Raw genomic sequence first — 26,198 nt, forward strand, 5'->3', positions numbered from 1 at the left:
CGTCCCGACCTCCTGGGTCCTGACCTCGCCCGTCCCGACCTCCGGAACCCGCCCGTCCCGATCTCCTGGCCTCGCCCGTCCCGACCTCCTGGGTCCTGACCTCGCCCTTCACAACCTCCGGACCTCGCCCGTCCCGACCTCTGGACCTCGCCCGTCCCGTCGCTGGTAAAGCACTTCATTGGCTGCGAAGCGCTTTGAGGAACCCGCTGGTGGCGAAAGGCGCTACAGAAATGCAGGTATTTCTTGTAGCCTTTGTGGTTGTGGGGGGGGGGGGAGGGGGTGAGAATGGGCTGGCACCATCTTGTCATGTTATGTTCCATGTTCCAAAGTGAACTCTGGGTTGTGGTACCCTTTGGGGCCGTTGCCATGGGGACCAGGCTCGGGGGGGGGCGGGGCCTGTGACGTCACCCGCCCAGAGCGCGCTGGCGGCGGGGGCGCGAGCTACGGGTGAGGAAAGGAGAGAGAGAGAGAGAGAGAGGGAAAAGGAGGAATAAAAACCCCTTCAGTCTTCCACCCTTCCACAAACCCTGAGCAAAAACCGCCTTTTTTCTTCGGTAAGCCTCTGAATTTTATTCTGATTATCGTTTTATAAAAACTTAAAAAAAACATTTCTGTAAAAACAAAATACATGTCAGGCTTTGATTGCTTTTAATTTTATTATTTGTGGTAAAAAAAAATGTGGAAAAGGCAAACATTTTAAACCGTTCTTATTGGAGATTTAAAAAAATATTTGTGTTTTTTCCCCCACGTTGGTCAAACGAACGTCTCGCTGATTGGCCGGTTGCCCGGCGGAGGTCGCCGCCCTATTGGCCAGTTGCCCGGCGAAGGTCGCCGCCCTATTGGCCGCTTGCCCGGCGGAGGTCGCCGCCCTATTGGCCGCTTGCCTGGCGGAGGAGCCGCCTCATTGGTCCCGGTTTGCCCGGCGGAGGCGCCGCCCTCATTGGCCGGGTGCCTCGGCGGAGACGCCGCCCCATTCGCTGGAGGCGCCCCTTCCCCATTGGCCCCCCCCCGGTGGAAGCGCCGCCCTCATTGGCCCTGGCGGACACGCCGCCCCTATTCGCTGAAGGCGCCCCTTCCTCATTGGCCCCCTCCGTGGAATCGCCGCCCTCATTGCCCACCAGGTGGCAGCCTGTCAATCAAACGGCCTCACGTCCACGTGCCCCAGCATGGGCCAAGTTAAAATAAAACACACCATTCATTATCTCTTTTTTAAAAAATATATATGCAATTGAGATTTGAAAAAACTTAAATTTGGGAACCTACCAACCCAGAAAAATCTGGTAAATGCACCACATCTGTAAATTATACTAGCAAAAAGAAATACTTGCATTTATAATGCACCTTTCACCACCTCGGGACGGCCCAAATGAAGCACTTTTTGAAGTGCGGTCACTGTTGTAATAGAAACATAGAAAATAGGTGCAGGAGTAAGCCATTCGTCCCTTCGAGCCTGCACCACCATTCAATATGATCATCGCTGATCATGCAACTTCAGTACCCCATTCCTGTAGGAAAGGCGGCAGCCAATTTGCGCACAGTAAGATCCCACACGCAGGTGTATAATGTCTTTCAGATACTGGCACTGTTCTTTCAGCTTTCATTTACCACTGCCACTTGCTGGTCTCAAACCCCATTTTTATAGCTGGGCCTGTATTCACTGGAATGTAAAAGAATGAGAGATCTCATAGAAACATATAAAATTCTGACGGGACTGGACAGGTGAGATGCAGGAAGAATGTTCCCGATGTTGGGGAAGTCCAGAACCAGGGGTCACAGTCTAAGGATAAGGGGTAGGCCGTTTAGGACCGAGATAAGGAGAAACTTCTTCACTCAGAGAGTTGTTAACCTGTGGGATTCCCTACCGCAGAGAGTTGTTGAGGCCAGTTCATTGGATATATTCAGGAGGGAGTTAGATGTGGCCCTTATGGCTAAAGGGATCAAGAGGTATGGAGAGAAAGCAGGAAAGGGGTACTGAGGTGAATGATCAGCCATGATCTTATTGAATGGTGGTGCAGGCTCGAAGGGCCGAATGGCCTACTCCTGCACCTATTTTCTATGTTTCTATGTTTATCATATTTTTTTATCAATCAGAAAGATTTAGATTTGAAGACATTCAATGTTTAGTAGGAACAGAAGTGTGCCAGAATGAGTCTGCCTGATATAACCTGTACCTGTCTGACATTTATGGCACAAACCAAAATGTTACGGGACAGGACAAACACCTCGCATGTAAGAATTGTCTGATTACTCTCATGCAAAAGTCCGTACAAGTGCATCATAAGGCAGTGAGCCGTGTGCACGGCTGTTGATAGCTTTTTAAACAACCCATTGTTGCCAAACAAGTTTTCCTGCCTGGGTTCCAAGTCTCTCAATTTCCGACCATCCTGTACAAAGCCAGATGGGTAACCGCCCTAGAAAAGGCACATCTGGATTGGTTCTATTTGAAGTCACGGGGTTTGTGAATCCCGACAGGCCTGAAAGCTGTTCAGCTTCAATGGGAGTTTAAAACGACTGGCCGAATACTCTGCAGATTCAGGAAGCGGTATAATTTAGGGAAATTGCACCTGGACGAGGGAGGGGAAAATCAGCTGCTCTTAAGAGAATTTTACAGCACAGAAACAGGCCATTTGGCCCTACAGTTCAATTCCTGTGCCGACAGCTATAATCCCTGTTGGAAAATGTGCGTGTGGGTGTCAGCCAGCACACTCTCTTCCGAGTCAGAAGGTTGTGGGTTCAAGTCCCACTCCAAGGACTTGAGCATAAAAATCTAGGCTGACACTTCAGTGCAGTGCTGAGGGAGTACTGAGGGAGCGCCGCACTGTCGGAGGGGCAGTACTGAGGGAGCCCCGCACTATCGGAGGGGCGGTACTGAGGGAGCGCCGCACTGTCGGAGGGGTCGTACTGAGGGAGTGTCGTACTGTCGGAGGGGCAGTACTGAGGGAGCGCCGCACTGTCGGAGGGGCAGTACTGAGGGAGTGCCGTACTGTCGGAGGGGCAGTACTGAGGGAGCACCGCACTGTCGGAGGGGCAGTACTGAGGGAACGCCGCACTGTCGGAGGGGCAGTACTGAGGGAGCGCCGCACTGTCGGAGGGGAAGTACTGAGGGAGCACCGCACTGTCGGAGGGGCAGTACTGAGGGAGCGCTGCACTGTCGGAGGGGCAGTACTGAGGGAGCGCCGCACTGTCGGAGGGGCCGTACTGAGGGAGCGCCGCACTGTTGGAAGGGCAGTACTGAGGGAGCGCCCCACTGTTGGAGGGGCAGTACTGAGGGAGCGCCGCACTGTCGGAGGGGCAGTACTGTGGGAGCCCCACACTGTCGGAGGGGCGGTACTGAGGGAGCGCCGCACTGTCGGAGGGGCCGTACTGAGGGAGCGCCGCACTGTCGGAGGGGCGGTACTGAGGGAGCGCCGCACTGTCGGAGGGGCAGTACTGAGGTGCCGTCTTTCAGATGAGACGTTAAACTGAGGCTTGCTCTCCGATGCAGTCAGCGCTGCTCCCAAATGACTCACACCACTCACTGCACTCGGTACTTCTGTGCCACTTGTGTTGCCGTCTCTGTGATCACCGTCTTGCTTTCTCCTAGGCCTGATTGTCGATTGATGTTGTGTCCCAGTTACCATGAGTTGGGCAGTGGAGGAATGGAAATCGGAACTGTCCAGCAGAGCCCTCCGGAAAATCTCCGAGTACGAGGGCCAGCTGGAGAAACTGAAGAAGGAACGACAACAGAAGCAGCTTCAACTGGACAGTTTGGAAGTCGCATTCCAGAAACAAAATCAAAAGGTGATCTCCCCCTCGCTCCACCCACCCACCCCACTCCACTCCTGACTTCCTGAGTTCCTTTCTTGAAGGCACTGACTCTTGTTGGGAACGTGAGAACATAAGAGTTGCTAGTGTCAGCTGTGGCTTAGTGGGTAGCACTCACGCCTCTTGAGTCCCACTCCAGGGACTTGAGCACACAAATCTAGGCTGACACTCCAGTGCAGTGCTGAGGAAGCGGCGCACTGTCGGAGGGGCAGTGCTGAGGGAGTGTCGGAGGGGCAGTGCTGAGGGAGCACCGCACTGTCGGAGGGGCAGTGCTGAGGGAGCGGCGTGCTGTCGGAGGGGCAGCGCTGAGGGAGCGCCGTGCTGTCGGAGGGGCAGTGCTGAGGGAGCGCCGTGCTGTCGGAGGGGCAGTACTGAGGGAGCGCCGCGCTGTTGGAGGGGCAGTGCTGAGGGAGCGCCGCACTGTCGGAGGGGCAGTGCTGAGGGAGCGCCGTGCTGTCGGAGGGGCAGTACTGAGGGAGCGCTGTGCTGTCAGAGGGGCAGTACTGAGGGAGCGCCGTGCTGTCGGAGGGGCAGTACTGAGGGAGCGCCGCGCTGTCGGAGGGGCAGTGCTGAGGGAGCGCCGCACTGTCGGAGGGGCAGTGCTGAGGGAGCGCCGTGCTGTCGGAGGGGCAGTACTGAGGGAGCGCCGCACTGTCGGAGGGGCAGTGCTGAGGGAGCGCCGCACTGTCGGAGGTGCCGTCTTTCGGATGAGACATTAAACCGAGGCCCTGTCTGCCCTCTCGGGTGGATGTAAAAGATCCCACGGCTACTATTTCAAAGAAGAGCAGGGGAGTTTTCCCCGGTGTCCTGGGACCAATATTTATCCTTCAACCAACATCACTAAAACAGATGATCTGGGTCATTATCACATTGCTGTTTGTGGGAGCTTGCTGTGCGCAAATTGGCTGCCGCGTTTCCCACATTACAACAGTGACTACACTCCAAAAGTACTTCATTGGCTGTAAAGTGCTGTGAGAAGTCCGGTCTTTTCTCGTTTCTGACCTCCCTATTGACATCACTGTGTTTGGAGCTTTGTTTGAAAGCAGCTGAAGACTCTGTGAAACGGGGCTCTCGCTGGCCTTCACGCCACTTACATCAACAACTCGAGTTTATACAGCGTCTTTAACACAGTAAAACCTCCCAAGGTGCTTCACAGGAGTGTGGATCAGACAAAAACTGACACGGAGCCATAGAAGGAGATATTGGGACAGGCGACCAAAATCAATCCTGATCACAGAGGTCGGTGTTGAGGAGCGTCCTTAAAGGAGGAGAGAGAGAGAGGCGAAGGGGTTGGAAATTGAATTACTGTTGCTGTGGGCGCACCTTGAGGTGCTACCCCGTGCCGTTTCTTGTTTAACTTGTGCGTTATTTTTTTAAAGCTTGAAGGTGAACGGGATGAAAATGCAGCCTTGAAGAGGGAGGCTCAGAGCCTGACGGAGGAAGGCAACAGTCTGGAGAAGGCTCGGCAGAGGTTGTGCCACGAGATTCAGGTCAAGGAGACTCTGGTGTGCAGCCTTGAGGGGCAGCTGCTGGCGGCTAAGAAACAGGTCGACAACCTGGAGCAACGGTTGAAAAGGTAGCGGCTAATTTTACACACAGTTTGTAGGGTTGCGGGCAGCGGATGAGATGGGGCAAAATGGTGGAGGGAAGGGGGGTGGGGGGGGAGGGTGGGAAGGAGCCGAATGATTTGAATTCAGCCGATGTGAATGTTGTACGTATAGTGTATTTGCTTTGTGCGTTTTTTGCTTAATAATTCAGAGCAGCGCATTGCTATTAAAGATTGGATAGGCTGGGGTTGTGTTCTTTGGAACAGACAAGGCTGAGGGGAGACCTGATTGAGGTGTATAAAATTATGAGGACCCTGTATCGAGTGGATAGGACGGACCTGTTTCCCTTAGCAGAGGGGTCAACAACCAGGGGCCGTAGTTTTAAAGTAATTGGTAGAAGGTTTTAGAGGGGATTTGAGGGGAAATGTCTTCACCCAGAGGATGGTGGGGGTCTGGGGCGGAACTCACTGCCTGAAAGGGTGGTAGAGGCAGAAACCCTCACCACATTTAAAAAGTATTTGGATATGCGCTTGAAGTGCCGCAACCTACAGGGCTACGGACCGAGAGCTGGAAAGTGGGATTAGGCTGGGCAACTCTTTGTCGGCCGACGTGGACACGATGGGCCGAAATGGCCTCCTTCCGTGCCGTAAATATCTGTGATTCTATGATTAAGAACCAATTGGTTTATTAAGAAAGGGTTAACAATCACGCTGCACATTACCAGTTCATCCACCAGGCTCACCAACCTCTTGGGATTCACATTCACCTTCACCTTCACCTTCACCCTCACCCTCACCCTCACCCTCACCCACACCCACACCCACACCCAACCTCAACTGGCTGGGGTTTTATTGAGTCTTGTGAAGATCACGTGACCGGCTAAGCCACTCAAAACAGCAACAGCTCTACAAACCTTTGAGCATGCTCAGAGGTGCATACATTACAGCTTGGCTTTTAAACGCCCCGTGAGCATTTGCACAGGGCGCTGAATCAAAGGTTCAGGTGAGTGGACGTGGGGTGCCGACTGTATGGCAATTTGTTATCTGGGGCTCAGAGGTTGTGCCGTTCGTGCGTAATTGTTCTGATAAATTGGTGACGTAAGAATACTTTGCGCCACGGATGAGAAATTACGTCTTCTCTTGCCTTCCCTGGTGCTACTCTGCCGTTCTTGGCCTTTGCTCTTTCTAAGTTGCACATTCGCCATCCTGCACACATTGCGTAGTCTTGTACTCTTCACTCTCGGGACTTGAGTGCATAGATCTAGGCCGACACTCCAGTGCAGTACTGAGGGAGCGCTGCACTGTCGGAGGGGCAGTACTGAGGGAGCGCCGCACTGTCGGAGGGGCAGTACTGAGGGAGCGCCGCACTGTCGGAGGGGCAGTACTGAGGGAGCGCTGCACTGTCGGAGGGGCAATACTGAGGGAGCGCTGCACTGTCGGAGGGGCAGTACTGAGGGAGCGCCGCACTGTCGGAGGGGCAGTACTGAGGGAGCGCCGCACTGTCGGAGGGGCAGTACTGAGGGAGCGCCGCACTGTCGGAGGGGCAGTACTGAGGGAGCGCCGCACTGTCGGAGGGGCAGTACTGAGGGAGTGCCGCGCTGTCGGAGGTGCGGTCTTTCAGATGAGATATTAAACTGAGGCCCTGTCTGCTCTCTCAGGTGGACATAAAAGATCCCATGGGCACTATTTTGAAGAAGAGGAGGGGAGTTATCCCCGGTGTCCTGGGGTCAATATTTATACCTCAATCAACATCATAAAAAAAACAGTTTGTCTGACCATTTGCAGTTTGTGGGAGCTTGCTGTGCGCAATTTGGCTGCCGCATTTCCCACATTACAACAGTGACGACACTCCAAAAAGTACTTCATTGGCTGTAAAAGCCCTACATAAATGCACTTCTTTCTTTCTTTCTTTCTTTCTTTCTTTCTTTCTTTCTTTCTTTCTTTCTTTCTTTCTTTCTTTCTTTCTTTCTTTCTCTCTTTCTTTCTTTCTTTCTTTCTTTCTTTCTTCTCTCTCTCTCTCTCTTTCTTTCTTTCTTTCTTTCTTTCTTTCTTTCTTTCTTTCTTTCTTTCTTTCTTTCTTTCTTTCTTTCTTTCTTTCTTTCTTTCTTTCTTTCTTTCTTTCTTTCTTTCTTTCTTTCTTTCTTTCTTTCTTTCTTTCTTTCTTTCTTTCTTTCTTATGAAAAGAACTGTTGTGGGACTCCTCGCCTCCCTTCGCCTTTCCTTCCTGCTGCAACCTACAGGCTTTCAAGCCCCAGCTTCGGTGTGGCTCGACCTAACTTCCCGATTTTCCCTCCGCTGCTCTCTCTTTCTCCGATGGTGGTTTCCTGGCACCCGTGGGCTTTGCTGCTTCGCCTCGGGTCTCTCGCTAATAGTCATTTAAAATTTAAAATTAAATCTTTTAATACAAAGTAAAACCGTGGACTGATTTCAGGCTGGAAGCGGAGCTTGAACGAAGTCAAAGAACCTCAGCACCTGCCGACTGTCAGCTCCACCCTGCTACTCCAACTAAGAGCTACCCTGGGTGTCCCACTCCCAGCAGGGCCAGCGAGGGTAAGTTTTATTAGCGGAAGGCTCGGTTGGAATATTTTCTTTTAAAGTAGGGACAGGTGGTTAAGATGGCATACGGGATACATAAGAATTAGCAGCGGGGTGTAGGCCATTCGGCCCCTCGAGCCTGCTCCGCCATTCAGTGAGATCCTGGCTGATCAGCACCTCGAGACTCGTTGCCGAGAGCATGCAGAAAGCAAGAGCAGGCAGCGGAACCAGACTCCCCACCCACCCTTTCCTCCAACGACTGTCTGCCCACCTGTGACGGAAACTGTAATTCCCGTATTGGACTGTTCAGTCACCCAAGAACTCGCTTTTTAGAGTGGAAGCAAGTCTGCCTCGATTTCGAGGGACTGCCTGTGATGATGATGATGACAACCTCAATTCCATTCTCCTGCACTATCCCCATATCCCTTGATTCCCAAAAATAAGTCGATCTCAGCCTTGAATATACTCAACGACTGAGCCTCCACAGAACTCTGGGGCAGAGAATTCCAAAGATTCACCACCCTGAGAGAAGAAGCTTCCTCTCATCTCAGTCCTAAATGGCCGACCCCTTATTCTGAGACTGTGACCCCTGGTTCTAGGCTCCCCAGCCCGGGGGAAACATGCTCCCTGCATCTACCCTGTCAAGCCCTGTAAGAATTGTGTATCTTTCAATAAGATCGCCCCTCATTTTTTGAAACTCGAGAGAATATCGGCCCAGTCTACTCAATATCTCCTCATCATCAACAACTCTCCCATTCACGAACAAGATCTGAATTAAACCAGCAAACGTTTAACTAAAACATACATTTTACACTAAGGGTTCGCTCCCCGCTGTATTGGGCTGATTGTAATTTTCTATCTGACTATTAAATAATGGACGGGTGACTTTTTTTTTTAAAGAAAAGCTCCTTCCCTCCTAGAGAAGGTACAAAAAAGATTTACTACAGGTTGAACCTTCCTTATCCAGAACTGTGCTCTGGATAAGGGATTTTTCCGGATGAGGGGTGGTCACGTTAAATTGGATGGTACAGGTACTGGGCAAGGGGATATCGGGGTTGGCTGGCTTGGGGCTCGGAGCGCGGCAGAGAGATCATGGGCGGGGATGGGGGTGTAGACTACGGGGTCAGGCCAGCGATTGCGGGAGTCGGCAGCAAGGAAGGACTTCAATTTGTTCATGTGGGAATTCTGCGCATGCGCCGCCCGGTGGCCGGGAATGGTTCTGGACGAGGGGTGGTTCTGGATAAGGGAGTTTCAAACTGTAGAATGATACCAGAACACAGAGGATGTACCCATCAGGAAGGAGTGAACAGGCTGGGGTTATTTTCTCTAGAAAAGGAGAAGGCTGATTGATGTTTTCAAGATTATGAAGGGGTTTGATAGGGTTGGCGTAGAGGTGTCCACTTGTGGGGGAAACTAAAACTAGCATCTCTCTCATACTTGTGCCAGTTGGTTTCAACAAACTGACATGTAGCTGCGATTTTAGACCCCAATACAGAACCTTTTCCCGCTGTACTTTAATACCCTGGAGCTGCCACCCAGCTGGGACTCTGGATCCTCCCTGCATCTACCCGGTAAGGCCTGTAAGAATTTTGTGTGTTTTAATAAGATCGCCTCTCATTCTTCTAAACTCTAGAGGATATAGGCCTCGTCTACTCAATCCATCCTCATAGGACAATCCTCCCATCCCAGGAATCGGTCTGGCGAACCTTCGTTGCACTCCCTTAATGGCAAGTAAATCCTTCCTTAAGTAAGGAGGCCAAAACTGTACACAATACTCCAGATGTGGTTTCACCAGGGCCCTGTATAATTGCAGTAAGACATCTTTACTCTTATACTCAAATCCTCCTGTAATAAAGGCTAACATACTATTTGCCTTTTATTATCCGAGACATAAAATACAAGAGCAGGGAGGTTATGCTTGAACTGTACAAAACACTAGTCAGGCTACAGCTGGAGTACTGTGTGCAGGTCTGGTCACCACATTACAGGAAGGATGTGATTGCACGAGAGAGGGTGCAGAGGAGATTTACCAGGATGTTGCCGGGACTGGAGAATTTTAGCTACGAGGAAAGATTGGATAGGCTGATGTTTTCTTTGGAAATGAGAAGGCTGAGGGGAGATTGTATTGAGGTGTATAAAATTATGAGGGGCCTGGATCGAGTGGATAGGAAGGACCTATTTCCCTTGGCAGAGGGGTCAATACCCAGGGGGGCATAGATTTAAAGTAATTGGGGGGAGGTTTAGAGAGGATTTGAGGGGAAATTTCTTCACCCAGAGGGTGGTGGGGGTCTGGGGCGGAACTCACTGCCTGAAAGGGTGGTAGAGGCAGAAACCCTCACCACATTTAAAAAGTACTTGGATGTGCGCTTGTAACCTACAGGGCTACGGACCGAGAGCGGGAAAGTGGGATTAGGCTGGATAGCGCTTTGTCGGCCAGCACGGACACGGTGGGCTGAATGGCCTCCTTCCGTGCTGTAAATTTCTGTGATTCTGTTTTGCTTTTGAAGAAGTTCACTAGACTCATCCCTGGGATGAGAGGGTTTTCCGAAGGGGAGAGATTGAGTAGATTGGGCCTATACTCTTTGGAGTTTAGAAGAATGAGAGGTGATCTCATTGAAGCATGTAAAATTCTGCGGGGGATTGACAGGGTAGATGCAGGGAGGATGTTTCCCCCGGGCTGGGGAGTCTAGAACCAGGGGTCACACAGTCTCAGGGTAAAGGGTCGGCCATTCCGGACTGAGATGAGGAGAAATTTCTTCACTCAGAGGGTGAATCTTGGGAATTCTCTGCCCCAAAGGGTTGTGGTTGCTGAATTATTGAGGAAATTGATGTATTTTTGTACTCTCGGGGAATCGGGGGTTATGGGGGTCGGGCAGGAAAGCGGAGTCGAACTGGAAGATCAGCCCTGAGCTCACTGAATGGCGGTGCAGGCTCGAGGGGCCGAATGGCCTACTCCTGCTCCTAATTCTTATGTCTTGCGTTCTATTTTGCTTTTGAGGAATGAAGTTACGTGATTCAGGTAAGAGACTGGTCAGGCAGCATCTGTGGAGAGAAACCAGAGTTAACGTTTCAGGTCTGTGACCCATCGTCAGAATTGGAAATAGTTTGAGATGTAACAGATTCCTCGGAGTGTAGGGACAGTGAACGGGGGAGGGGGGGCAAGGAACAAATAACTTCGAGTTCAACAACTTCAGACCATATTTTATTCCCTTTCCTCCCTGTTTTTTTCACAACCTATCTAGACTCATCTTTTATTTCTTTACTCGCGCCGTTACCATCTCATTTTTACCCATCATCCCTTTTGTCTCTCTAATCTCTCCTGCCTTCCACCCTATCACCGACCTTCCCTTTTGCCCTTTTCCTGCCCCTGCACTTCCTTAACATCTCCGACTTTTCCAGTTCTGATGAAGGGTCACAGACCCGAAGTTAAAAGGCGACTAAAACCCACAAATTATCAAATAAAACTTTAAAGGGAACTTGAAAGATCAAATTAAAATTTTCAACAGCTCTACAACTATTTTGTAGAAAACAAATTAAACAAGTGCCCCCTGATTAAAGGAGGGCGGGTGGCGGGGGCACACTCCAAAAACTTTTAAGTGTCCTCTTTTTTTTTTTGTTTTGTATTTTTTTTTGAGGGCACTAAAACACAAATTATACAAGTGCCCCCTGGCTAAAAGGTGGGGAGCACTAAAACCGACAACTTAAACTTCAGACATTTAAAATTAAATTCGAATTTGGTTGCCGTGGGGCGATGATGCACTCCAGTCCCACCATTGCCCACCTCTCGCGGAAGGCCGCGAGCGTACCGGTGGACACCGCGTGCTCCATCTTCAGGGACACCCTGGCTCAGGATGTAAGCGCGGAAGAGAGGCAGGCAGTCGGGCTGAACGACCCCCTCGCCCGCCCGCTGCCTGGACTGGCTGATGGCCCCCTTGGCCAGGCCCAGGAGTAGTCCCACGAGGAGGCCCTCGGACCTACCCGCTCCCCTGTGCACAGGGTGCCCAAAGATCAGGAGCGTGGGACTGAAGTGCAACCAGAATTTGAGGAGCAGCCCCTTCAAATAATGGAAGAGGGGCTGCAACCTCACACACTGAACATACACATGGAACACGGACTCCTCCAGACCGCAGAAATTGCAGGCGGCCAGGGAGTCTGTGAACTGATTTAAAAACTTACTCCCTGGGACTGCTCCGTGCACCACCCTCCAGGCCAAGTCCCCAATAAATAGTGGGAGGACTCCCACGTAGAGTGCACTCCGCCGGGGACCCCCGCCTCCTCCGGACGGCAAGATGGTGCGCCATGGCGTGTCCGGACGGCAGACGAGGATGGCAAGGTGGAGAGTGTGCAGGAGCAGCCCGTACAGGAATCCCCTCCGCGCAGAACTGAAAGGCACGGAGGGGATTTCCCCGAGGAGGCTCAAGTTGTGAGGAGCCAACAGCTCGACAAACCTGTGAGCGCGCTCGCAGGTGCATACATTGCAGAGGGGAACTTGGAGGCGATGGTGTTCCCCCCCACGAGCCCGCTGACCTCGTCCTTCTGGCTGGTGGAGGTCGCGGGTTTGGGAAGGGTTTTACGTTGCGATATCCTAAAATACAAATTGCACGTCGACCATTTTACTTTTGACATTTTCAGGGACGAAATCGGATGAGCTGCAAGAGAAATACAACCGGGAGGTGGAGGAGAAGAAGCGGCTGTGCGCGGAAGTGAAAGCTCTGAAGCTGCAGGTCGGTATCAAGCAGGGGTCGGGTGGCACCGTGATCTGGTGCAGCACTTGGTTCTTGTGTCGTTTTACAGCTCCCCCCCCCCCCCCCCCCACAGTCATCAGCAAGCCAGCCTGACACTCACAGGCATGGTAAGAATCGTAGCAATTTACAGCACGGAAGGAGGCCATTTGGCCCACAGTGTCTGCGCCGGCCGACAAAGCGCTATCCAACCTAATCCCACTTTCCAGCTCTCGGTCCGTAGCCCTGCAGGTTACGGCTCTTCAGGGGCATATCCAAGCACTTTTAAAATGTAGTAAGGGTTTCTGCCTCTACCATCCTTTCAGGCAGTGAGTTCCAGACCCCCACCATCCTCTGGGTGAAGAAATTTCCCCTCAAATCCCCTCTAAACCTCTCCCCCAATCTATGCCCCCTGGTTGTTGGCCCCTCTGCTAAAGAAAACGGGTCTGTCCTATCCACTCTATCCAGGCCCCTCATAATTTTATACACCTCAATCAGCCTCCTCTGTTCCAAATAAACAACCCCAGCCTATCCAATCTTTCCTCATGGCTAAAATTCTCCAGTCCAGATAACATCCTCGTAAATCTCCTCTGCACCCTCTCCAGTGCAATCACATCCTTCCTGTAATGTGGTGACCAGAACTGCACGCAGTACTCCAGCTGTGGCCTAACCAGTGTTTAATACAGTTCAAGCATAACCTCCCTGCTCTTGTGTTCTATGCCTCGGCTAATAAAGGCAAGCATTCCGTATGCCTCTGTAACTACCTTATCGACCCGTCCTGCTACCTTTAAGGATCTGTGGACAAGCACTCCAAGGTCCCCCTAATCCTCCACACCGCTCCGTATCCTCCCATTTATTGTGCATTCCCCTTGCCTTGTTGCCCCTCCCCAAATGCCCTGACTCCCATTATACTCGCATACCGAGGGCTACTTCGGGGCGGGGGGGGATTGCAAGCGGGTCGCCGTGACTGCTTCCGATGGCCTCCGCAAGCCGAGGTCGAAACATAGAAATTTACAGCGCACGAGGAGGCCGCTTTTGGCCCATCGTGTGCGAGCCGGCCGACAAAGAGCCGCACGGCCCTCGGTCAGCAACCCTGAAGGTTACATATAAACCTGTGAACATTGACCGACAGGTGAGGAGCACCCAGACCAACCAGTCCCCAAAGTTCCCCAAGAACAGTGCACTCGCTCAATATTGGACAACCCTGTATCCTGCCAACCAGCTCATTCTATTTAATAATCTATCTTGACGCCTGTACTTGCAGTAAATGGATTCTGGTGCGGACTGTGACCAGACACGGCCTGAGATGGTTCGTTCAGCTTCCTGGGGTTCCTTTACTGAGTTGCGTTGTCCACAGGTGGGACTGTCACTCTTTCTCCCTATATCTAGCGGGGTCGAGAGAGTCGGGGAATATAATCGTACAGCACAGAAGGAGGCCATTCGGCCCATCCAGTCTGCGCCGGTTCTTTCGAAGAGCAGTCCAGTCACTCCCACTCCCCCCTGCTCCTTCCCCGTATCCCTGCAATTTTTTCTCCTTCAATTATTTATCCAGTGCCCTTTTGAAGGTAAAGGCGTGATTCTAAATCACAAAATTGTTGTTCAGTGTTTTGTCTTGCGTTTTCCCCCCAGGGTATCAGCGCCGACAACACCCGCTTGTTCAAAACAGCGGGGGCTGATGGGGCTGTGGGCGTAACTAGTGTTTTTTGCAGAGAGAGGTCACCGAGAGTGTTCGTTAACCCCGTTTTGTCAGGTTTTATGTTTCCGCCCTGTCACCGAGCCAGCAGGTCGGAGGTTGCAGAGTTGGGGCGAGGGCAAGGGTTAGGTTGTTGCCGCTTGGGAGGCAGTGGCTGCTGGCATGTAAGGAAGAAGGACACTTCTCCCCCACCGAGGATCGGCAGACAGAACTTGAACATGTTCCCGGTCTTCCTCCCTCTAATTGGGGTCCTTATGATAGTTTCCAGAGTACCAGTTGATGTGGTATATTTGGACTTTCAGAAGGCTTTCGACAAGGTCCCACACAGGAGATTAATGTGCAAAGTTAAAGCACATGGGATTGGGGGTAGTGTGCTGACGTGGATTGAGAACTGGTTGTCAGACAGGAAGCAAAGAGTAGGAGTAAATGGGTACTTTTCGGAATGGCAGGCAGTGACTAGTGGGGTACCGCAGGGTTCTGTGCTGGGGCCCCAGCTGTTCACATTGTACATTAATGATTTAGACGAGGGGATTAAATGTAGTATCTCCAAATTTGCGGATGACACTAAGTTGGGTGGCAGTGTGAGCTGCGAGGAGGATGCTATGAGGCTACAGAGTGACTTGGATAGGTTAGGTGAGTGGGCAAATGCGTGGCAGATGAAGTATAATGTGGATAAATGTGAGGTTATCCACTTTGGTGGTAAAAACAGAGAGACAGACTATTATCTGAATGGTGACAGATTAGGAAAAGGGAAGGTGCAACGAGACCTGGGTGTCATGGTACATCAGTCATTGAAGGTTGGCATGCAGGTACAGCAGGCGGTTAAGAAAGCAAATGGCATGTTGGCCTTCATAGCGAGGGGATTTGAGTACAGGGGCAGGGAGGTGTTGCTACAGTTGTACAGGGCCTTGGTGAGGCCACACCTGGAGTATTGTGTACAGTTTTGGTCTCCTAACTTGAGGAAGGACATACTTGCTGTTGAGGGAGTGCAGCGAAGATTCACCAGACTGATTCCCGGGATGGTGGGACTGACCTATCAAGAAAGACTGAATCAACTGGGCTTGTATTCACTGGAGTTCAGAAGAGTGAGAGGGGACCTCATAGAAACGTTTAAAATTCTGACGGGTTTGGACAGGTTGGATGCAGGAAGAATGTTCCCAATGTTGGGGAAGTCCAGAACCAGGGGTCATAGTCTAAGGATAAGGGGTAAGCCATTTAGGACCGAGATAAGGAGAAACTTCTTCACCCAGAGAGTGGTGAACCTGTGGAATTCTCTACCACAGGAAGTAGTTGAGGCCAATTCACTAAATATATTCAAAAGGGAGTTAGATGAAGTCCTTACTACTCGGGGGATCAAGGGGTATGGCGTGAAAGCAGGAAGTGGGTACTGAAGTTTCATGTTCAGCCATGAACTCGTTGAATGGCGGTGCAGGCTAGAAGGGCTGAATGGCCTGCTCCTGCACCTATTTTCTATGTTTCTATGTTTCTATGTTTAAACTCCTGGCCCTACCCTCTGGAACTCCCTTCCCTAAACCTCATTGCCTGGCCAGTCTCTCTCTGCCTTTAGAAACTGCCTCAACACCATCGCCCGTGATTTGGGTCAACTGTCCTCACTCTCAGTCATGGACTCTCCCCTGTGTGAAGCACCTTGGCTCACGTTGTATTAAAGGCTTTGTACAGATTTTAATATCCGTTTGGAGCAGGGTGTTTCATTTGCCTCTGATGTAACTTCCGGGGGGGGGAGGGGGGGAATTTCCCTGCTGATCTCTTGCCCCTCTTCCAATAGCACTCAACTCTGAGGAGAATTGCCAGAACATAAGAAATAGGAGTACGAGTCGGCCATGTGGCCCCTCGAGCCTGCTCCGCCATTTAATACGATCGTGGCTGATCTGATCTTGGGCTCAGCTCCACTTCCCTGCCCGCTCCCCATAACCCTTCACTCCCTAATCGCTCAAAAATCTGTCTATCTCCACCTTAAATATATTCAATGACTCAGCCTCCACAGTTCTCTGGGGCAGAGAATTCCACAGATTTATAACCCTCTGAGAGAAGAAATTCCTCCTCATGTCCGTGCTAAATGGGTGACCCCTCATTCTGAAACTATGCCCCCCTAGATTCCCTCACGAGGGGAAACACCCTGTCGAGCCCCCTCAGAATCTTAATATGTTTCAGTAAGATCACCTCTCATTCTCCTAAACTCCACTGCTGAGTTGAAGAATTCTTGGGTCGAAATTGGAATTGGAACCCCAAGTTTACTTTGTCCTGGCGAGGACAAGATGCTGCATGGCTGCGATGCATTCCGCAGTGGAATAGCCAGCGTGAAGAGGCTCCGAGGGCTGGAAATTAGCATGGCGGCTTTTTCAGGCGTTCATGTCGGGCGGTGGATAAATTCTGTGCCGGGAAATGGTTGGCTTCGGCAGCCAAAAAATTCAGCATCTGGGCCCTGACAGTGGAGTGGAGCACTAAGGGAAACGTTCTACGCCTCTCTTAGGCCGGGTGAGCAACTGAATATCCCGTGCTGAGGACCCGGCTTCGTAGCGCCCGAAGAGAGGCCCTGCCCTCCCTGCACAAAAAAAATTGAAACAAAAAACATTGGCCCTGAAATTCCGCTCGAGCTCTTCCCGCGGGCAAACGACAGCAAAAAAGATGTGCACTTACCTGTTGCTGCTGCGGCCGTTCGAGCTTCCGAGCCTGAGGCCTTCCGTGACTACGCGTCGCAGCGCGTGCACGTGGGGACGTGCGCAGGCCAGGAGCCGGAGACAGCGGCCAATCAGGTGAAGTATAGATTCTCATTCATAGTAATAGGAGTTCCATAAGTCCGTAACTCCTGTTACTGTGAATGAGAAACCCCCCCCAAACACAATTTAAAAAAAAAATAGAAAATAAAGTACATATTTAACATTCATTTAAATTAAAGTTCTTATTAAAAGCAATATTTTCCCGACTTTTTAAAAAGTTTTTAAAATTAAGCCTTAAAATAAACTTACCGTAGTGGGGAGGGTTTTTAAAAATAAAATGTGTTTTTATAACTTTATTTTTAAATGTTTGTGTATTTTTGAACACTTGTGCCTGTAACAGTAGGCTATACGCCGGCTTTTTCAGGTGCAAGGTTTTAAAGGACATTTGCAGGGCAAGATGTTCGTAAATAGCGGAAATCTTACCCTGCAAGTGTCCTCGCTCCTGATCTGCTGATGATCTGTCAAGCCAGAAGCTTTACTGATCGGAAAAGCTGGTTTTCAGCGCATGCATATTGCGCGCCGAACCCCGGCTTTTCCGATGCCTTCCCGGGTCCGTAGAAACTTCGTACGGGCCCGGGACGTCGGAATTTCAGGGCCATTATATATTACACACCCCAAATAATGTTAAATGGCAAAAGCAAATGACAATCACACTCCTGCAGTCATCCCTACCCTCACCGCTGCCGGTACAGCTCGGACCGCCCGCTTTCTCTGGCGGGGTCGCTATGGGGTCGACGCCAAACAACGGAGGCGTTGCACACGGGCGCGACGCGCCCGGGCGATGCTCCTCTGCACCGCCGATACCGGCACACTGAATTTACCGAGCGGCTCCCAACCCTTTACCGCTCCCCCCGCGAGAGGTGGTGTCCTAGCCGATTTCCAGCCCCGAGTGCCACTCTACCCGTATCCCTCGAGCCCAGGCGCCGCCATGCTGGGAGGGGAAAAGAAACGGCACAAGGTACTCGCCACAGCCTCCGTCTCACTGTTGCAGCCCCAAGGCGCCTGCATTTTTTATATACATTTGGTTCCCTCACCCAAATCATAGATAATATTTCCAAGTTTGCTGACGACACAAAACTAGATGGGATTGTGAGTTGTGAGGAGGATGCAAAGACACTGCAAGGCGATTTAGATAGGTTGAGTGAGTGGGCAAACACATGGCAGATGCAGTACAACGTGGATAAATGTGAAGTTATCCACTTTTGGTCGGAAAAGCATAAGGACAAAGTATCATTTAAATGGTGATGGCTTGGGAAGTGTTGATGTACAGAGGGACCTGGCTGTCATTATACACCAGTCATTGAAAGCAAACATGCAGGAGCAGCAAGCAGTTAGGAAGGCAAATGGTATGTTGGCAAGAGGATTTGAGTACAGGAGCAAGGATGTCTTATTACAGTTATACAGGGCCTTGCTCAGACCACACCTGGAGTATTGTGTGCAGTTTGGGTCTCCTTACCAAAGGATGGATTTACTTGTCATAGAGGGAGTGCAGCGAAGGTTCACCAGACTGATTCCTGGGACGGCAGGACTGTCGTATGAGGAGAGATTGGGTCGACTGGGCCTGTATTCACTAGAGTTTCGAAGAATGAGAGGGGATCTCATTGAAAGGTATAAAATTCTGACGGGGTTGGACAGACTGGATGCGGGGAGGATGTTTCCCCGGGGTTGGGAAGTCTAGAACAAGGGGTCACAGTCTCAGGATAAGGGGTCGGAAATTTAGGACCGGGATGAGGAGAAATGTTTTCACTCAGAGGGTGGTGAACCTGTGGAATTCTCTACCACAGAAGGCTGTGGGGGCCAAGTCACAGAATATATTTAAGAGGGAGATGGATAGATTTCTAGAAACAAAAGGCATCAAGGGGTATGGGGGGAAAAAGAAGTAATATGGTGTTGAGATAGAGGATTAGCCACGATCATGTTGAATGGCCGAAGGGCCGAATAGCCTACTACTGCTCCTATTTTCTATGTTTCCGTGTTCACACGATTTATCCTTTGGCCCAAGGTCCAGCAGTTGCAGTTCACCAGCAACAAGAGCCACCGGGAAAGTGGCCCGCAGCAGATCCGGGCCTCCACCTTCTCGTGGCAGCTGGAGAAAGCGCCGGCCTGTGCGCCCGCCGGCCCCATCGGACGAGGCTCGCCTTCCTCGGTGTTTCCGTGGGAGCAGCCCAGGACGCCAGCGCACCACAGCTCCAGGAGCCCGCAGCAACACGACAACAAGACCAGTGGCCTCGGGTCGGAGCCCAGGAGCGACCACCTCGGTCAGCTGGAGGAGTCTGGCAGCGCGCAGGTGCGGGAATTACAGAAAGAAAACCAAGGTACTGTGATATTCTGGGGTTTTATATGTTTCTGCACGGGGGAGCGGTTCCACTTTCTTGTGCAAGAGTCTCGCAGTCATTGGAAATGCCTGTCCATGATCCCTGAAGGCAGCAGGCCAGGTAGATAAGATGTTTAAGAAGGCCTGCGGGATACTTGCCTTTATTAGCCGAGGCATAGAATACAAGAGCAGGGAGGTTATGCTTAAACTGTATCAAACACTGGTTAGGCCACAGCTGGAGTACTGCGTGCAGGTCTGGTCACCACATTACAGGAAAGATGTGATTGCACTGGAGAGGGGACAGAGGAGATTTACGAGGATGTTGCCAGGACTGGAGAATTTTAGCCATGAGGAAAGATTGGATAGGCTGGGGTTGTTTTCTTTGGAACTGAGGGGAGACTTATTTGAGGTGTATAAAATGATGAGGGGCCGAGATAGAGTGGATAGGAAGGACCTATTTCCCCTAGCAGAGGGGTCAACAACCAGGGGGCATAGATTTAAAGTAACTGGGGGGAGATTTAGAGAGGATTTGAGGGGAAATTTCTTCATCCAGAGGGTGGTGGGGGTCTGGGGCGGAACTCACTGCCTGAAAGGGTGGTAGAGGCAGAAACCCTCACCACATTTAAAAAGTACTTGGATGTGCACTTGTAACCGACAGGGCTACGGACAGAGAGCTGGAAAGTGGGATTAGGCTGGGTAGCTCTTTGTTGGCCGGTGCGGACACGATGGGCTGAAACATGACCTCCTTCTGTATCTTAAATCTCTCAGGTGTAGAAAGAGGAAGCTGCTGTTTTTTTGTCTCCGAGGTTGAGACTTGTAGGAACTCGGCCTCTAGTGGAAGCTCCGATTCAAACAGTAATAAAAACAGAACATGCTGGAAACAACCAACAGGCAGAATGTTTGGAGAGAGAAACCGAGTTAATGTTTTGTCAGAATGGGAAGAAGTTAGAGATTTGAACGTTAATAAGCCAGCGCTGAACCAGGAGGGAGGGCGTGGAGGGAGAGCAAGGAACAAAAGGGAAGGCCTGTGATGGGGTGACGGGCAGGAGAGATTAAATGACAAAAGGGATGATGGTGCATGACAAAAGGCACGGAAATGGCGCAAGTAAAAAAACAAGATGGGTCCAGAGGAAAAGAAAAGATTTGCATTTATATAGCTCCTTTCACGACCACCGGACGTCTCAAAGTGCTTTACAGCCAATGAACTACTTTTGGAGTGCAGTCATTTTTGTAATGTGGGAAACGGCAATTTGCGCACAGCAAGCTCCCACACACAGCGATGTGATAATGACCCAGATCATTTTTTTTTAGTGATGTTGGTTGAGGGATAAATATTGGCCCCAGGACACCTCCCCTGCTCTTTTTCGACATAGTGGCCATGAGGTCTTTTACGTCTTGTCCAAAAGATCGCCCCTCCGACAGTGCGGCGCTCCCTCAGCACCGCCCCTCCGACAGTGCGACGCTCCCTCAGTACTGCCCCTCCAACAGCGAAGTGCGCCGTTCCCTCAGCACCGCCCCTCCGACAGTGTGGCACTCCCTCAGTACTGCCCCTCCGACAGTGCGGCGCTCCCTCAGTACCGCCCCTCCGACAGTGCGGCGCTCCCTCAGTACTGCCCCTCCGACAGTGCGGCGCTCCCTCAGCACCGCCCCTCCGACAGTGCGGCGCTCCCTCAGCACTGCCCCTCCGACAGTGCGGCGTTCCCTCAGTACCGCCCCTCAGACAGTGCGGCGCTCCCTCAGTACCGCCCCTCAGACAGTGCGGCGCTCCCTCAGTACCGCCCCTCCGACAGTGCGGCGCTCCCTCAGTACCGCCCCTCCGACAGTGCGGCGCTCCCTCAGTACTGCCCCTCCGACAGTGCGGCGCTCCCTCAGTACTGCCCCTCCGACAGTGCGGCGCTCCCTCAGTACTGCCCCTCCGACAGTGCGGCACTCCCTCAGTACTGCCCCTCCGACAGTGCGGCGCTCCCTCAGTACTGCCCCTCCGACAGTGCGGTGCTCCCTCAGTACTGCCCCTCCAACAGCGAAGTGCGCCGTTCCCTCAGCACCACCCCTCCGACAGTGTGGCACTCCCTCAGTACTGCCCCTCCGACAGTGCGGCGCTCCCTCAGTACCGCCCCTCCGACAGTGCGGCGCTCCCTCAGTACTGCCCCTCCGACAGTGCGGCGCTCCCTCAGCACCGCCCCTCCGACAGTGCGGCGCTCCCTCAGCACTGCCCCTCCGACAGTGCGGCGTTCCCTCAGTACCGCCCCTCAGACAGTGCGGCGCTCCCTCAGTACCGCCCCTCAGACAGTGCGGCGCTCCCTCAATACCGCCCCTCCGACAGTGCGGCGCTCCCTCAGTACTGCCCCTCCGACAGTGCGGCGCTCCCTCAGTACTGCCCCTCCGACAGTGCGGCACTCCCTCAGTACTGCCCCTCCGACAGTGCGGCGCTCCCTCAGTACTGCCCCTCCGACAGTGCGGCGCTCCCTCAGTACTGCCCCTCCGACAGTGCGGCGCTCCCTCAGTACTGCCCCTCCGACAGTGCGGCGCTCCCTCAGTACTGGCACCGGGAGTGTCAGCCTAGATTTTTGTGCTCAAGTGGCTGGAGTGGGACTTGAACCCACAACCTTCCGACTCAGAGGTGAGGGTGCTGCCCACTGAGCCACAGCTGACACCGAGGCACTATTTAGGTTGGAAGGCGGAGTTGTGTGAGGTTGCATTTGGATGGTATTTTGCAGGGATGTAAATTGATGTAAAATCAGTGAACTGGGTCAATGGTACATGTGCGTGTTGAGTTTTCTTACAGTTGTACGATGGATGTGACGAGCAGACTGTCATGAAAATGAAGAAGTAATAGTGATACAGGAACAAGAATACGTGAATTATTATTTGGAATATGTGCGGGTTTCAGATGGTGCAGAATCTTGTCGCGTGTGGTGCGAGAGATCCTAGAACGTGAATTGTTGTTCTCTCTCTCTCTCTCTCTCGTTTGGTGCAGTGCTGCAGTGCACGATGTCCCAGCTGGAAGTCTGGGTTCAGTCCCAGGAGAAAGAGATTAAAAATCACCTGAACAAGTTGCAGGAGACGCAGTCGCACCTGGAGAAGTACAAAGGAGAGCTGGCGACGAAAGAGCAGGCTCTGAGCAAGAGCAGGGATGATCTAACCAGAGCCACGGTGCAGCAGGAGCAGACCAGGGACAAGGTTCGAATGGAATTAACAACCAGCCCAATGCTGTAAAGCTCCGCGGGTCAGGCAGCATCTGTGGAGAGAGAAACTCAAGTTAACGTTTCGGGTCGGTGGCCCGCCGTCAGAACTGGCCAAAAGTTGGAAATGTGACATTGTTCAGGAAGAGCTGGGGGCCCTGAAGGGGAAAGGGGAGGGAAGAACAGAAGGGAAGGTCTGCGATCGGGTGGAAGGCAGGAGAGATTAGAGAGACAAAAGGGCGGATTGTGATGGTAACGGCACAAGTTAGGAAACTAAAGATATGAACATAAGAAATAGGAGCAGGAGTCGGCCATACAGCCCCTCGAGCCTGCTCCGTCATTTAATACGGTCATGGCTGATCTGATCATGGACTCAGGTCCACTTCCCCGCCTGCTCCCCTTATCCCCTTATCGTTTAAGAAACTGTCTATCTCTGTCTTAAATTTATTCAATGTCCCAGCTTCCAGAGCTCTCTGAGGCAGCGAATTCCACAGATGTACAACCCTCTGATTGAAGAAATTCCTCCTCATCTCAGTTTTAAATGGGCGGCCCCTTATTCTAAGATCATGCCCCCTAGTTCTAGTCTCCCCCATCAGTGGAAACATCCTCTCTGCATCCACCTTGTCAAGCCCCCTCATAATCTTATATGTTTCGATAAGATCACCTCTCATTCTTCTGAATTCCAATGAGTAGAGGCCCAACCTCCTCAACCTTTCCTCATAAGTCAACCCCCTCATCTAGAGATGAGTCTAGACGAGGTGTGAATGGCAGAATAATATCAGCTGCAATGGGAAACAGAAAAAAAAAAGTGGGGGGTGGTGGAGTTTTTGTTTATATAAAAAAAAGGGGAGGAAAGGGAACAGAATACGGGCAGAGGTTATAATCTGAAACTGTTGAACTCTATGTTGATTGTCTCTACAACAACCTGTATTTATATAGCGCCTTTAACATAGTGAAACGTCCCAAGGCGCTTCACAGAAGTATTATGAGCTGAGAAATTTGACACTGAGCCGCAAAAGGAGAAATTAGGGCAGGTGACCAAAGGCTTTGTCACAGAGGGAGGTTTTAAGGAGCGTCTTGAAGGAGGAAAGAGAGGTAGAGAGACGGAGAGATTTAGGGAGGGAGTTCCAGAGCTTGGGGCCCAGGCAACAGAAGGCACGGCCACCGATGGTTGAGCGATTTTAATCAGGGGTGCTCAAGAGGGCAGAATTAGAGGAGTGCAGACATCTCGGGGGGTGGGGGGGTGGGGGGGAGAAATTACAAAGATAGGGAGGGGCGAGGGATTTGTAAACCAGCATGAGAATTTTGAAATCGAGGTGTCGCTTAACCGGGAGCCAATGTAGGTCAGCGAGCACAGGGGGTGATGGGTGAGCGGGACTTGGTGCAAGTTAGGACATAGGGCAGCGAGCACAGGGGGTGATGGGTGAGCGGGACTTGGTGCGAGTTAGGACACGGGGGCAGCGAGCACAGGGGGTGATGGGTGAGTGGGACTCGGTGCAAGTTAGGACACGGGGCAGCGAGCACAGCGGGTGATGGGTGAGTGGGACTCGGTGCGAGTTAGGACACGGGGCAGTGAGCACAGCGGGTGATGGGTGAGTGGGACTCGGTGCGAGTTAGGACACGGGGGCAGCGAGCACAGGGGGTGATGGGTGAGTGGGACTCGGTACAAGTTAGGACACTGGGGCAGCCGATTTTGGATCACCTCGAGTTTATGCAGGGTAGAATGATTGGAGGACACAGAGTAAAGGGTAATGATTTATTTTCCCTTTACCTTGTTAGTGTGCACTTCTGGAGCAGAAGCTGAAGCAGTTATCCGAGGATCTGAGCTGTCAGAGGCAGAATGCAGAAAGTGTTCGACGGCTGATGGAGCAAAAGTCGAAGGACAAGGAGAAAGAACATCAGCAGGTTCGAATAAGCATTTATTGCCCATCCCTAATCGCCCTGGAGAAGGTGGTGGTGAGCCGCCTTCTTGAACCGCTGCAGTCCGTGTGGTGAAGGTGCTCCCACAGTGCTGTTAGGGAGGGAGTTCCAAGATTGTGACCCAGCGACGATGAAGGAACGGCCGATATATTTCCAAGTCAGGATGGTGTGTGACTGGGAGGGGAACGTGGAGGTGGTGGTGTTCCCATGCGCCTGCTGCCCTTGTCCTTCTGGGCGGTAGAGGTCGCTAGTTTGGGAGGTGCTGCCAAAGAAGCCTTGGCGAGTTGCTGCAGTGCATCTTGTAGACGGTGCACACTGCAGCCACGGTGTGCCGGTGGTGGAGGGAGTGAGTGTTGAAGGTGGTGGGTAGCGTGCCGATCAAGCGGGCTGCTTTGTCCTGGATGGTGTTGAGTTTCTTGAGTGTTGTTGGAGCTACAACTCATCCAGGCAAGTGGGGAGTGTTCCATCGCACTTGTGTCTTGTTGATGGTGGAAAGGCTTTGGGGAGTCAGGAGCTGAGACACTCTGGAGCTGGTGTCTGGGCTGATTTCCCTTCTCCCTCCCTTTTTCTAATCAAGGAAGGCTGAGTCCAGTTGCAGCGCCCCGGCCTGTGTGCAGGTTTCTCAGTCTCAGAGGTGCAGTCGCTGTGGTACATTTACCCAGTGGGCCTCGTCCTTTATCACCCGTCCTTCGTGTTCTCCTTCGAAGCATAAGTACATGTCTTATCGAGATTGGCGGCTTGACTTCTAGGGCAACGAGTGCCCGGGAGACTGGAGTTTGGTCCCCGTGCCTCAGTGCGCCAGTCTTCATCGTCATCATCGGCAGTCCCTCGGAATCGAGGAAGACTTGCTTCCACTCTAAAAACGAGTCCTTGGTTGGCTGAACAGTCCAATACGGGAACATAAGAAATAGGAGCCGGAGTCGGCCATTTGGCCCCTCAAGCCTGCTCCGCCATTCAGTACGCTCGCGGCTGATCCGATCTTGGCCACAACTCCATCATCAACATAGGCAGTCGCTTAAAATCGAGGACACTCTAAAAATGAGTTCTTAGGTGGCTGAATAGTCCAATACGAGAACCACAGTGCCTGTCACAGGTGGGACAGACAGTGGTTGAGGGAAGGGTGGGTGGGACTGGTTTTCCGCACGCTCCTTCCGCTGCCTGCGCTTGGTTTCTGCACGCCCTCGGCTGTAAGGGGCGGGGGAGGGGTGTTTATATTCCCTATGAGGGGGTCAGGTTCCCTTCTGACCAATTTGAGCGGTTTCGAATCGCTCCCCCTCCCTTGGGTTCTGTACTCTGGATTTATTTGGGTGGGGGGGTGACAAAAGTGCAGAGGATGCTGGTTTGATGCAAAGAACTTTGGTTTTATTACAGTCAGGGTAATACAGGCTTATTACTCTAAGTTTGGCCGTGTATTTTGTTACAATCACTCTAATAAAGAATAATACAAGGCAAGGTACAAGGTCAAACTTAAAATCATTCTAATAAAGTACCAGACACGACACATTCAAAGGGGGTTGCAGTAAAATTATACCTTCCACCTCCCAATACCTAATTCTAGCTCGGTTCGACTCCAGGGCAGGCAGGGACTTATGCTTACCAATCCTTTTGATAGTTAATGGTCGGTGGTGATGTTCTTCCTTCCTTCAGGACTTCAAGACTTCGCGGCTGGAGAAGTTAGTTTACAACTGTCGCGTTGGTTTCTCTCCTTGTCTTGATGAGGTAGTAGCAACCACCTCTCTTTCCCC

At 51.8% G+C, this 26,198-nt stretch overlaps 1 protein-coding gene across 1 annotated transcript in view; it reads left to right on the plus strand.

Annotated features, from left to right (window-relative positions):
- Positions 1-436: 436 nt before the first annotated feature.
- LOC139239433 (centromere protein F-like) overlaps positions 437-26,198 on the plus strand; it is a 56,131-nt gene continuing 30,369 nt past the window's right edge. The window contains exons 1-8 of the mRNA XM_070868162.1: positions 437-554; positions 3,584-3,780; positions 5,184-5,380; positions 7,782-7,900; positions 12,518-12,609; positions 19,040-19,352; positions 22,329-22,531; positions 24,313-24,438. Of these exons, the coding sequence (XP_070724263.1) occupies positions 3,619-3,780; positions 5,184-5,380; positions 7,782-7,900; positions 12,518-12,609; positions 19,040-19,352; positions 22,329-22,531; positions 24,313-24,438 (1,212 nt within the window). The 5' untranslated portion in view covers positions 437-554; positions 3,584-3,618. The remainder of the gene's footprint in view (positions 555-3,583; positions 3,781-5,183; positions 5,381-7,781; positions 7,901-12,517; positions 12,610-19,039; positions 19,353-22,328; positions 22,532-24,312; positions 24,439-26,198) is intronic.

The sequence above is a fragment of the Pristiophorus japonicus genome, chromosome 27 (genome assembly GCF_044704955.1).
Source record: "Pristiophorus japonicus isolate sPriJap1 chromosome 27, sPriJap1.hap1, whole genome shotgun sequence".
In the NCBI taxonomy this organism is placed as follows: domain Eukaryota; kingdom Metazoa; phylum Chordata; class Chondrichthyes; family Pristiophoridae; genus Pristiophorus; species Pristiophorus japonicus.